At 42.8% G+C, this 12,415-nt stretch overlaps 1 protein-coding gene across 1 annotated transcript; it reads right to left on the bottom strand.

Moving 5' to 3' along the window:
- Nucleotides 1-8,267: 8,267 nt before the first annotated feature.
- Nucleotides 8,268-12,106, bottom strand: LOC109888105 (uncharacterized). The gene is made up of 2 exons (XM_020479314.2): nucleotides 11,203-12,106; nucleotides 8,268-10,950 (listed from the first exon to the last, which is right to left on the bottom strand). The coding sequence occupies exons 1-2, from the start codon at nucleotides 12,044-12,046 to the stop codon at nucleotides 10,889-10,891; spliced, it is 906 nt and encodes a 301-aa protein (XP_020334903.2). The 5' UTR covers nucleotides 12,047-12,106; the 3' UTR covers nucleotides 8,268-10,888.
- Nucleotides 12,107-12,415: the final 309 nt, after the last annotated feature.

Below are 12,415 nucleotides of genomic sequence, written 5' to 3'. Positions count from 1 at the left end.
GCGGTCGGTCACAATTTGACACCAATGGCTAATGTATGTATGGAAAGCTGTTGATTATCTTGTAAACGGATTCATTGTTTACAAGCAAACATGCAAATGAAATCATATTTGGAGGTAATCATCGCCCTGCTGTATGAACACTGCTGCAGTGTATGTGCTGGGGGGCTTGGGTCAGTCTGTTATATCTGTTGTAATTATCCTGTTTTATCTGGTGTCTTGTGTGAATTTTATTTAGTTTGCTCCCTCTAATTCTCTCTCCCTCTCCTCCTGGAGGACCTGAGCCCTAGAACCATGCCTCAGGACCACCTGGCCTGATGACTCCTGGCTGTCCCCAGTCCACGCGGTTGTACTGCTGCTCCAGTCTCCTCCTGTTTTTTCACTCTCTCTCTTTCTCTCTCTCTCTCTCTTTCTCTCCCCTCCCCCCTCGCACCTGCTGTCTTGACCTCTGAATGCTCGGCTATGAAAAGCCAACTGACATTTACTTCTGAGGTGCTGAACTGTTGCACCCTCTACAACCACTGGGATTATTATTATTTGACCCTGCTGGTAATCTATGAGTGTTTGAACATCTTGAAGAACAATTTGGCTTTAATGGCCATGTAATCTTATCTCCACCTGGCACAGCCAGAAGAGGACTGGCCACCCCTCAGAGCATGGTTCTTCTCTAGGTTTTTTCCTAGGTTCCTGCCTTTCTAGGGAGTTTTTCCTATAAATCTGTATTGCTTGCTGTTTGGGGTATTAGGCTGGGTTTCTGTACAAGCACTTTGTGACATCTGCTGATGTAAAAGGGGATTAATAAGTACATTTGGTTGATTGATTGATTGCAAATTGTCAGAAAAAAACAATGAAATCAAAGTTTATTTGTCACGTGTGCCGAATACAACAGGTGTAGACTTACAGTGAAATGCTTACTTACAGGCTCTAACCAATAGTGCCAAAAATTTATTTGGTGAACAATAGGTAAGTAAAGAAATAAAAAACAACAGTAAAAAGACAGTGAAAAATAACAGCAGCGAGGCTATATACAGTAGTGAGGCTATAAAAGTAGCGAGGCTACATACAGACACCGGTTAGTCGGGTTGATTGAGGTAGTATGTACATGTAGATATGGTTAAAGTGTCTATGCCTATATGATGAACAGAGAGTAGCAGTAGCGTAAAAGAGTGGTTGGCAGGTGGTGGGTGGCGAGACACAATGCAGATAGCCGTTTAGCCAATGTGCGGGAGCACTGGTCGGGACAATTGAGGTAGTATGTACATGAATGTATAGTTAAAGTGACTATGCACAGAGAGTAGCAGCAGCATAAAAGAGGAGGGGCGCACAATGAAGATAGTCCGGGTAGCCATTTGATGACCTGTTCAGGAGTCTTATGGCTTGGGGGTAAAAACTGTTGAGAAGCCTTTTTGTCCTAGACTTGGCACTCTGGTACCGCTTGCCATGTGGTAGTAGAGAGAACAGTCTATGACTTGGGTGGCTGGGGTCGTGAAAATTTTTAGGGCCTTCCTCTGGCCTGGTGTAGAGGTCCTGGGCCATACACATTACCCTCTGCATTGCCTTGTGGTCGGAGGCCCGAGCAATTGTCGTGCCAGGCAGTGATGCAACCAGTCAGGATGCTCTCGATGTTGCAACTGTAGAACCTTTTGAGGATCTCAGGACAGGTGTCAGATGTGTTGCTACCTACCCTCACCACCTGAGGGCGGCCCGTCAGGAAGTCCAGGATCCAGTTGCAGAGGGAGGTGTTTAGTCCCAGTATCCTTTGCTTAGTGATGAGCTTTGAGGATACTATGGTGTTGAACGATGAGCTGTAGTCAATGAATAGCATTCTCACATAGGTGTTTATTTTGTCCAGGTGGGAAAGGGCAGTGTGGAGTGTAATATAGATTGCATCATCTGTGGATCTGCTTGGGCGGTATGCAAATTGGAGTGGGTCTCGGGTTTCTGGGATAATGGTGTTGATGTGAGCCATTACCAGCCTTTCAAAGCACTTCATGGCTACATACATGAGTGCTAAGTGTCTGCAGTCATTTAGGCAGATTGCCTTAGTGTTCTTGTGCACAGGGACTATGGTGGTCTGCTTGGAACATGTTGGTATTGCAGACTCAATCAGGGACATGTTGAAAATGTCAGTGAAGACACCTGCCAGTTGGTCAGCACATGCCCAGAGCACACGTCCTGGTAATCCGTCTGGCCCCGCAGCCTTGTGAATGTTGACTTGTTTAAAGGTCTTACTCACATCGGCTACGGAGAGCTTGATCACACAGTCATCCGGAACAGCTGATGCTCTCATGCATGCCTCAGTGTTGCTTGCCTCGAAGCAAGCATAGAAGTAATTTAGCTTGTCTGGTAGGCTCATGTCACTGGACAGATCCCAGCTGTGCTTCCCTTTGTAGTCTGTAATAGTTTGCAAGCCCTGCCACATATAAGACGAGTGTCGGAGCCGGTGTAGTATGATTCAATCTTAGCCCTGTATTGACGCTTTGCCTGTTTGATGGTTCGTCGCAGGGCATAGAAGGATTTCTTATAAGCTTCCAGGTTAGAGTCCCGCACCTTGATAGCGGCAGCTCTACCCTTTAGCTCAGTGCGAATGTTGCCTGTAATCCATGGCTTCTGGTTGGGGTATGTATGTACAGTCACTGTGGGGACGACGTCCTAGATGCACTTAATGATAAAGCCAGTGACTGATGTGGTGTTCTCCTCAATGCAATCGGAAGAATCCTGGGACATGTTCCAGTCTGTGATAGCAAAACAGTCCTGTAGTTTAGCATCTGCTTCATCTGACCACTTTTTTATAGACCGAGTCACTGGTGCTTCCTGCTTTAATTTTTGCTTGTAAGCAGGAATCAGGAGGATAGAGTTGTGGTTGGATTTACCAAATGGAGGGCGAGGGAGAGCTTTGTTCGCATCTCTGTGTGTGGAGAACAGGTGTTCTAGAATATTTTTCCCTCTGGTTGCACATTTAACATGTTGATAGGATTGAAAAACATTTACGTTACCTCAGGATAATTACTGAATGTTCCATCTGATTCTAAACATTTCACCATTACATAACAACAAATCGTACAGTAAGGCTTAAGAAAAATATGCATCTTAATTTAAATACCATTGCAGGTCTTCAGCCTACTGTACCCATGCTAATTATTCCAATAAAATTATCACATAGCAACAACAGATGAAAATCCTAGGATTCATTATTGTATGGAATGAGAAAAAACACTTGGACTGACTAAAATATGAAAGGCATGCACTTCAAAGTTACATTTATTTATTTTATTTATCTGTTATTTTACCAGGTAAGTTGACTGAGAACACATTCTCATTTGCAGCAACTACCTGGGGAATAGTTACAGGGGAGAGGAGGGGGATGAATGAGCCAATTGTAAACTGGGGATTATTAGGTGACTGTGATGGTTTGAGGGTCAAATTGGGAATTTAGCCAGGACACCAGGGTTAACACCCCTACTCTTATGATAAGTGCCATGGGATCTTTAATAACCTCAGAGAGTCAGGACACCCGTTTAACGTCCCATCCGAAAGACGGCACCTTACACAGGGCAATGTCCCCAATCACTGCCCTGGGGCATTGAGATATATCTTTAGACCAGAGGAAAGAGTGCCTCCTACTAGCCCTCCAACACCACTTCCAGCAGCATTTGGTCTCCCATCCAGGACCAACCCTGCTTAGCTTCAGAAGCAAGCCAGCAGTGGTATGGAGGGTGGTATGCTGCTGGCAAATGATAATGGTAATGGTATAATTCAATAATATTCTGGTTATGCAAATAACGTGATGTGCCTGAAATAACTTAAAATGGAAATCTACAGACAGCAATTGACAATTGTATGGGTTGATTGATCACATTAACATGATTAACCACCTGTCTGCTCAGAAGCAAAACTCTGCTTAACATTATAACTCTACTCAATCTTCAAAATCTAAGACATCATGCAAATACATAAAAAACTATTAGTTGAAAAGAACCCTTGTAGGGAAGAAGGTTGCAATTACTGTGTCATGTCTATATTGAGACCACATGCACATTTGTTGACATATATGTATTCCTCCTTCCTCCTTTTCAGACCAATGTCGTCCTCTCCATGGAGATGCGATGATGGAGCAACACCTCATATACCCCAACAACACTTACAACACTTATCGTCTCGTCTCAGATATGCACCATACCAGCTTCAGCCCCTACTTGGGGAAATTTATGTGGAATATGTAGACATTCATGTTGCATAGATAATTGTAATTTATCATTCACTAAATAATCTGCTCAGAGGCAAAAATCAGAGACGATTCAAAGATACACTCAGTGAATATTCTCTTCATCTTTGAAATGTACAACAAATGAGGAAGTCCAGCTCTTTTCATGACAGACTGACCAGGTGAATCCAGCTGAAAGCTATGATCCCTTATTGATGTCACCTGTTGACTCCACTCAATCATTGTAGATGAAGGGGAATAAATGGGTTAAAGAAGAATGTTTAAGCCTTGAGACAATAGAGAGATGGGTTGTGCATGTGTGTCATTCAGATGGTAAATGGACAAGTAAAATGATTTAAGTGCCTTTGAAAGGGGTATGGTAGTAGATACCAAGTGCACCAGTTTGAGGGAGTCAAGAACTGCAACACTGCTGGGTATTTCACACACAACACTTTCACATCGGTATCAAAAAATATCCAACACCCAAAGGGCATCCAGCCAACTGTGGGAAGCATTGGAATCAGCATGCGCCAGCATCCCTGTGGATGCTTTCGACACCAAATTGAGACTGTTCTGAGGGCAAAAGAGGGTGTAACTCAACATTCTGAAGGTGTTCCTAATGTTTTGTACACTCAGTGTACAATAGTTGAGTGCACCAGACATAGCCGCAAGAACTAGGGGTGCTGAGGGTGCTACAGCACCCCCTGAAAAATCGGAATAAAAAAATAATATATATATATATATATATACAGTACCAGTCAAGAGTTTGGACACACCTACTTTTTCACAAGTTTTTCTTATTTGTACTATTTTCTACATTGTAGAATAGTAGTGAAGACATCAACACTATAAAATAGTACATGTGGAATCATGTAGTAACCCAAAAAAGTGTTAAACAAATCAAAGTATATTTTATATTTGAGATTCTTCGAAGTTGCCACCCTTTGCTCTGACAGCTCAGCCAAATTGTAAAAATAAAGAAAAACCCTTGAATGAGTATGTCACGAATCTCGCCGAAGATGGTGCCTCTTCCTGTTCGGGCGGCGCTCGGCGGTCGTCGTCGCCGACCTATTAGCTGCCATCGATTCCCTTTCCGTTTGTTTCTGTTTATTGGGTTTAATTGGGTACACCTGTTTTGAGTTAGTGTTTGTTTGTAGGCTATTTAAGGGCACTAGGCCCGCTGGGTATTTGTGCGGGCTTGTTCTCTGTTATTTGGTGTTGGTGTATTAGTGTGATCTATATTTTTCCGGACAGTTTTAGTCCTTTGTATTTTGGACGGGTTGTTTCATGCTCCCTTGTGTTTTGCATGTCCGTGTCTCCACTGTCTTTGGAATAAAATATCCACGTACGGAATTACCTGCTCTCTGCGCTTGTAGGTGTGTGCAAACCTTTGACTGGTACTGTATATTTATATTTTAGAAAAATATATTATTTCACAAAAGTAGTGCACTGGGCCGTTAATAGTCATGTATTAGCGGACCGATATAACCGTCTGCTGCGAGGAAACCTTTCCGCAGCTATGGCACCAGATGACTGTAAGGGCTGCAGTTCATCAGATCAAAGAAACAGTAAAGCCCCTGACATACAGCCCAACTGAGGAAATCTAGACTAATCTCAAATCGACTTGCATGTATCCAGATTTTCTAATTGCATTGGGACAAAGTCCATCAAAAGAGATGAGCCATCTTTTCTGGGAGTACCTCAGGCTAGGAGAAGAGATGTTAATGTGTTGCTGTTTAATACACTGATGACAAGTGAGGGAATATCTGCCTGCCTGCCTTGCCCAAGGTTCCTCATGGTGAATCAGATCACTGTCAGAGTAAGCAAGTGTCTGGTAAGGGACAGACGTTTAGTGTGTGCGTGTGTGTGTGTGTGTGCGCACAGTATGTGTGTGTTCGCATGTGCGCATACATGACCTGGGGCTGTTAACACTTCTTATCAGATAATCAGTTGTTTATTATAATTATGTGGTCAAATCAAATTGTATTTGTCACATACACGTGTTTAGCAGATGTTATTGCGTGTATAGCAAAATGCTTGTGTTTCTAGCTCCAACAGTGCAGTAATATCTAACAAGTAATATCGAACAATACACACAATCTAAAGTAAAGGAATGGCATTAGAATATATTAATATTTGGACGAGCAATGTCAGAGCAGCATAAACTAAGATACAGTAGAATAGGATAGAGTACAGTATATAAATACACTACCGGTCAAAATATTTTTTACTATTTTCTACATTGTAGAATAGTAGTGAAGACATCAAAACTATGAAATAACACATATGTTATCATGTAGTAAACAAAAAAGTGTTAACTTCTTGGATATAGGGGGCGCTCTTTTAATTTATGGATAAAAAAACCTGCCCGTTTTAAGCGCAATATTTTGTTGCGAAAAGATGCTTGACTATGCAAATAATTGGCAGCTTTGGAAAGAAAAAACTCTAATGTTTCCAAAACTGCAAAGATATTATCTGTGAGTGCCACAGAACTCATGATACAGGCGAAACCAAGATGAAACTTCAACCAGGAAATGGGCAGAATTTTTGAAGCTCTGTTTTCCATTGTCTCCTTATATGGCTGTGAATGCGCCGGGAATGAGCCTGCCCTTTCTATCATTTCTCCAAGGTGTCTGCAGCATTGTGACGTATTTGTAGGCATATCATTGGAAGATTGGCCATAAGAGACTACATTTACCAGGGGTCCGCCCGTTGTCCTTTGTCTAAATTGGTGCGTAATCTACAAGCTGCACGCAGTCATCCAGTGATTGAGAGGAGAGAGGAGGCTTTCAACGAACGATATATCATGAAGAGATATGTGGAAAAACACCTTGAGGATTGATTCTAAACAACGTTTACCATGTTTCAGTCGATATTATGGAGTTAATTTGGAAAAAAGTTTGGCGTTTTGAAGACTGAATTTTCGTTTTTTTTTGGTAGCCAAACGTGACGCACCAAACGGAGCAATTTCTCCTAAACAAATCATCTTTCAGGAAAAACTGAGCATTTGCTATCTAACTGAGAGTCTCCTCATTGAAAACATCTGAAGTTCTTCAAAGGTAATGATTTTATTTGAATGATTTTCTGTTTTTTGTGAAAATGCTGCCTGCTAATGCTAACGCTAAATGCTACGCTAGCTGCGCTAGCTGTTACACAAATGCTTGTTTTGCTATGGTTGAGAAGCATATTTTGAAAATCTAAGGTGACAGTGTTGTTAACAAAAGGCTAAGCTTGAGAGCTAGCATATTAATTTCATTTCATTTGCGATTTTCATGAATAGTTAACGTTGTGTTATGCTAATGAGCTGCGGGGATAATTACACTCCTGGATACAGGTTTTTCTCGTAGCTAAACGTGACGCACCAAACGGAGCGATTTCTCCTAAACAAATAATCTTTCAGGAAAAACTGAGCATTTGCTATCTAACTGAGAGTCTCCTCATTGAAAACATCTGAAGTTCTTCAAAGATAATGATTTTGTTTGAATGATTTTCTGTTTTTTGTGAAAATGTTGCCTGCTAATGCTAACGCTAAATGCTACGCTAGCTACGCTAGCTGTTACACAAATGCTTGTTTTGCTATGGTTGAGAAGCATATTTTGAAAATCTGAGATGACAGTGTTGTTAACAAAAGGCTAAGCTTGAGAGCTAGCATATTAATTTCATTTCATTTGCGATTTTCATGAATAGCTAACGTTGCGTTATGGTAATGAGCTTGAGGCTGTATTCACGATCCCGAATCCGGGATGGCTCGACGCAAGAAGTTAAACAAATCAAAATATATTTTGTATTTGAGATTCTGGGTAAGGCTTGTAACTTTAATAAACTTACAGTATCCTCTGCAGCAGAGGTAACTCTGGGTCATTGCAAAAACCATCAAGAACTATGATGAGACTGGCTCTCATGAGGACCGCCATGAGAGCCTCATGAGAGCCAGTTTCATCATAGTGCATGATGGTTTTCCCGAAGTTCTTGAAATGTCCATATTGACTGACCTTCATGTCTTAAAGTTGTCGTGGAAATTTCCTTAATTACCAAATGATGAGAGAGCAAATCACACGAGTCAGAGTTATGCTTAATCTTCACCTTTAATAATAATTAAGCTTTTGCAATAGCATTTTGACTTTCAACAGTTCAGTATCTCTAATGAAAAGTTGAGAGTGCTCAACATAATGGCAAATGGGATCATTTATAGCAAAGATCCACCCCCTCCTAGACGACATGACAAAACACAGGCCTTGGAACTTACACAAAGAAAAAACCTTACTTCAGAGAGAATATCCCCTAGTCAGACAGAGTGGGCTATAAATTATCGTTCAGTTTGGTCTCCTAAACAAAGCTCTTATCTCTTCCTTGGTACAAAATGGTACCAAGACATTACCCCCACCCTATGATATATATCAAATTGTCATTTAGATAGAACCAATTCTAAATACAACCAATCCTGGACAAACTCACGGAGAGGAGAGTGACCCTATAGGTCAACAAAGAGGGAGCATAGAATGATTCCAGACACTGCCACCCTCCTTTCCCCGGAGAGAAAAGTAGGGAGTCACTGGCACACAGAAAATATATGTTTACACATGATGACCCCTTGACCTCTCCCCTCTCTGCGGCCCATGCAACTTAGTCTTGACATAGAACAGATAACTGCCAATGGCCACCACTATAGTACAACAAAATACATTCTTATGAGAAATAACTCATAAGCATATCATGAAAATAAAACATCTTATCTATGTTACCCAACTAATTCTGATCATTCCACAACATTCCCCTCTCAAGAATCAGAATAGTAACATGGCACCTTACTAATAGTAGAGTATATAATACAATTAAAAAATCCATAATCAAAATGTAAAGATAATAAAGAATCAAATCCCTTCAATGTAAGTATTCACCCATCAGAAACGGAGTTTACAATGTTTATACCATAATACAGAGTTATAATACAGAGGGGTTCGCCGGGGTTGGACTTTAATAGGTTCTGGTACACGGGATCTAGGTTCTAAGATTATTCTACTACACCAATGTGAACAATCAAATCCCCCCGTAAATCTTTTGTTGATGACAAATTACCATTAATGCATTTATCCCTCAGTGTTCTACCTAGTGAAGGTTGACCCCATGTGTTCTCATTGGACAAGAGCGCCTCTAGTGCACATAGAGTGTCTTTAATGCTGACCTCTACTGAATACTGTAAAAATGGGGAGATCGCTGAATGTGGAAACAAGCTACATACATAACAGGAGGTATTTCCTAACATCAGTTCAGTCTTTACTGTATAGTTAAGCAGTGACCACCAAGTGTTTCCCTCGTGATTCCTACTGTGATGCTCATCCAGTTGATGCATTGACCTTCTTCTTCTTTCGATATGGGAGCGGCTATTGTTTTTCTGGACTCCTGTCCTGAGCCTGCCGTTGGCTCGAGCTGGAGTGGCTGTTATTTAAGTCCCGCAGTGGGACTGAATGGTTATCAGTCGAGTCCGTATCATGTTGTCTTTCCAGGACCGGTTGTCCTTGAGTCACTGTCCATATGGCAACTGTAATGAGAAGGCTCAAGACCAGAGCAAGAAACATGATGCGTAGAGTCTGGGCCTGATCCTCCCATCTAGTCGGTGACTTCCGGCGTCTCTGGTCCTCCATCCTCAGGGTCTGGTGGGCAGTATGGCACCTTCCTGCAGTGATTGGCATGGATCCAAGTAGACCTCTCAGCTACGCGAACAGCAGTGGGGGTAATCAGCATCACCTGGTATGGTCCAGTCCACCTCTGCTGGTTCCAATGCTTTCGTCTCAGGTCTTTCACCACCACCCAGTCACCTGGTTGCAGTTTGTGCAGGATCCCCACCAGTGGCTGGGGTAGAGCCGCTTTCACCCTGGGGAAAATAGCCTTCAGAACATTGTTTAGAGCAGTACAATAACTTACCATGTCATCTTCGCAGCCCATCAGTGTCAGCTTGTTCTGTGGGAAGGGAGAATTAATCATCCTCATTGGTCTACCTGTCAGAACCTCATGAGGAGCCAATCCAGTGGTTCTGTGGGGCCTCCCTCTCGCATGTACATCAGAGCCAGGGGGATCACAGTGACCCAAGAAAGCCCCGTCTCTGCCATAAGCTTCACCATCTTAGATTTCAGCGTTTGATTAACGCGTTCAATTAAACCCCCGGATTGCGGCCTATAGCTACAATGGGTCCTGAGGTCTATCTGCAGACTCTCAGACAAGTTCTGTATCACCAGGTTTACAAAGTGGGAGCCATTGTCGCTGGTTAATTTAGATGGTAACCCCACCTTGGGATGATCTCCCTAAGGAGATTCTTGGCTACTGCCATAGCAGTGGAATGTCGACATGGGAATGCCTCTACCCACTTGGAGAAGGCATCCACTATCACCAGACAATATTTGTAACCTTGACAAGGAGAGAGTTCAATAAAATCCATCATTATGTGTTCAAATGGTCCTTCAGGGGTCGGATGAGCAGACAGTGGCATGGGAATACCTCTTCCCATGTTGTTAGTCATACAAATCACACATTTTGCACAAAATTGTTCAGCAAACACAGAAAACCCAGGTGCAAACCAAAATGTATTTACAAAATCAACAACTCCCCCCTTTGACACACTCTTCCATGTGACAACTTAGCTAAGTAGGGGAAACATGAACGTGGTAAGACTGGTAGCCCAGCCGGGCCCAGTCAGAGTTTCTGCACCTGGTCATATGTACATAGTCGTTTCCACTTCCTCAACTCAACAGGACCTACAGAGGATTGTAAGTCAGAGTTATCAGTGGGAGAGAAGAGGTTACTATCAGGAAGTAAAACCATCTGTAACACAGGGGCCTCCAAGAAGACAGCTGCTGCCTTAGCTGCCAAGTCAGCCATAGCATTACCTTTGGAGACAGGGTCAGAAGAGTTAGCATGAGCAAGGTACTTACAAACAGCAATTTCAGAAGGGAGCAAAATAGCTTTTAGCAAGTTATCAACAAGTTTTGAATGAGAGATCGCCTTACCAGAGGAGGTCAGGAAGCCGCGCTGTTTCCACAGAGTACCAAAATCATGTACCACACCAAAGGCATATCTGCTATCTGTATAGATTGTAGCAGACTGGCCTGTAGCTAATATGCAACGTCTAGTGAGTGCAAAGAGTTCTGCTGCTTGAGCAGAAAGGTGGGAGGGTAATTTAGCACTTTCCAGTGTGGTTGAGGCAGTAGTAACCGCATACGCAACCAATGGTTCTCCTTTCTCAGAACGCTGAGCAGAGCCATCTACAAACAGTTCCAAATGTGCATTTTGCAAAGGGACATCAGTTAAATCCGACCTTGGTTTAGAGACAAGCTCCAACAGTTCAGCACAGTCGTGCGGCTCTCCATCATCCTCGGTGGGCAACAAAGTAGCAGGATTTAACACAGTGCACCTCTTCAGGGTCACATGACACATTGTCAGAAGAACATTCTGATAATGGAGCAGTCGAGCTGGTGTTAGATGGGCCGTCTTTGCCTGTGAAATAAGAGCATGTACAGCATGAGGAACGTGTACAGTGAGTTCACACATGGCAACAATGTCTGCACAAGCCAACACAGCTTCAGTAGCAGCAGCCACAGCTCTCAAACAACAAACCAGACCTCTGGCCACACTGTCCAGCTGTTTGGAATAATACCCAACTGGGCGCTGCTTTCCTCCATGTTCCTGTGTTAAAACAGATGACATAAAACCATTTTTCTCACAAACAAAAAGGTTAAAAGGTTTAGAATGGTCAGGGAGCCCCAAACAGGGAGAAGTAGTCATGAGTTGTTTCCGTTTGGTCAGAGCAGTCAGTCCCTCTGGTGTCCACTTAATTTTGTCACTCATAGCCATTTTGTGGCCATAAATAAGGTCAGCAAGCGGCTGCACCACCTCAGCATAGTCAGGTAACCACGCCCTACCAGTAACCCTGCCATACCAGTCAATGACATCATGTGTCATTTAGTAACTGGCTCTGGGACAGAGAGAATAGCCTGTATCCTCTCTTTACCCAGCTGCCTGCCATTGGGAGAGATGTCATGACCCAAATACCTCACTGCCTGTGAAACCAACTGTAACTTCTTCTTTGAAACTTTGTAGCCATTCTCAGCGAGAAATATCAACAGAGCCCGAGTATCAGTTTCACAAGTTTCCACTGAGCTGGAGCACAACAACAAATCATCCACATACTGAATCAGAGTGCTGCCCTCAGGGGGTATAAAA

The sequence above is a fragment of the Oncorhynchus kisutch genome, linkage group LG4, assembly GCF_002021735.2.
Source record: "Oncorhynchus kisutch isolate 150728-3 linkage group LG4, Okis_V2, whole genome shotgun sequence".
Taxonomy (NCBI): domain Eukaryota; kingdom Metazoa; phylum Chordata; class Actinopteri; order Salmoniformes; family Salmonidae; genus Oncorhynchus; species Oncorhynchus kisutch.
This window is presented reverse-complemented; position numbering and strand designations above follow the sequence as displayed.

Excerpts from the sequence above, each read along its gene's own strand:
- LOC109888105 (XM_020479314.2), bottom strand. The coding sequence starts at position 12,046 with ATGGCTATGAGTGACAAAATTAAGTGGACACCAGAGGGACTGACTGCT. Across the intron at positions 10,951-11,202 it reads CGGCTTCCTGACCTCCTCTG|GTCCTGTTGAGTTGAGGAAG; the intron begins GTAAGGCGATCT and ends AATCCTCTGTAG.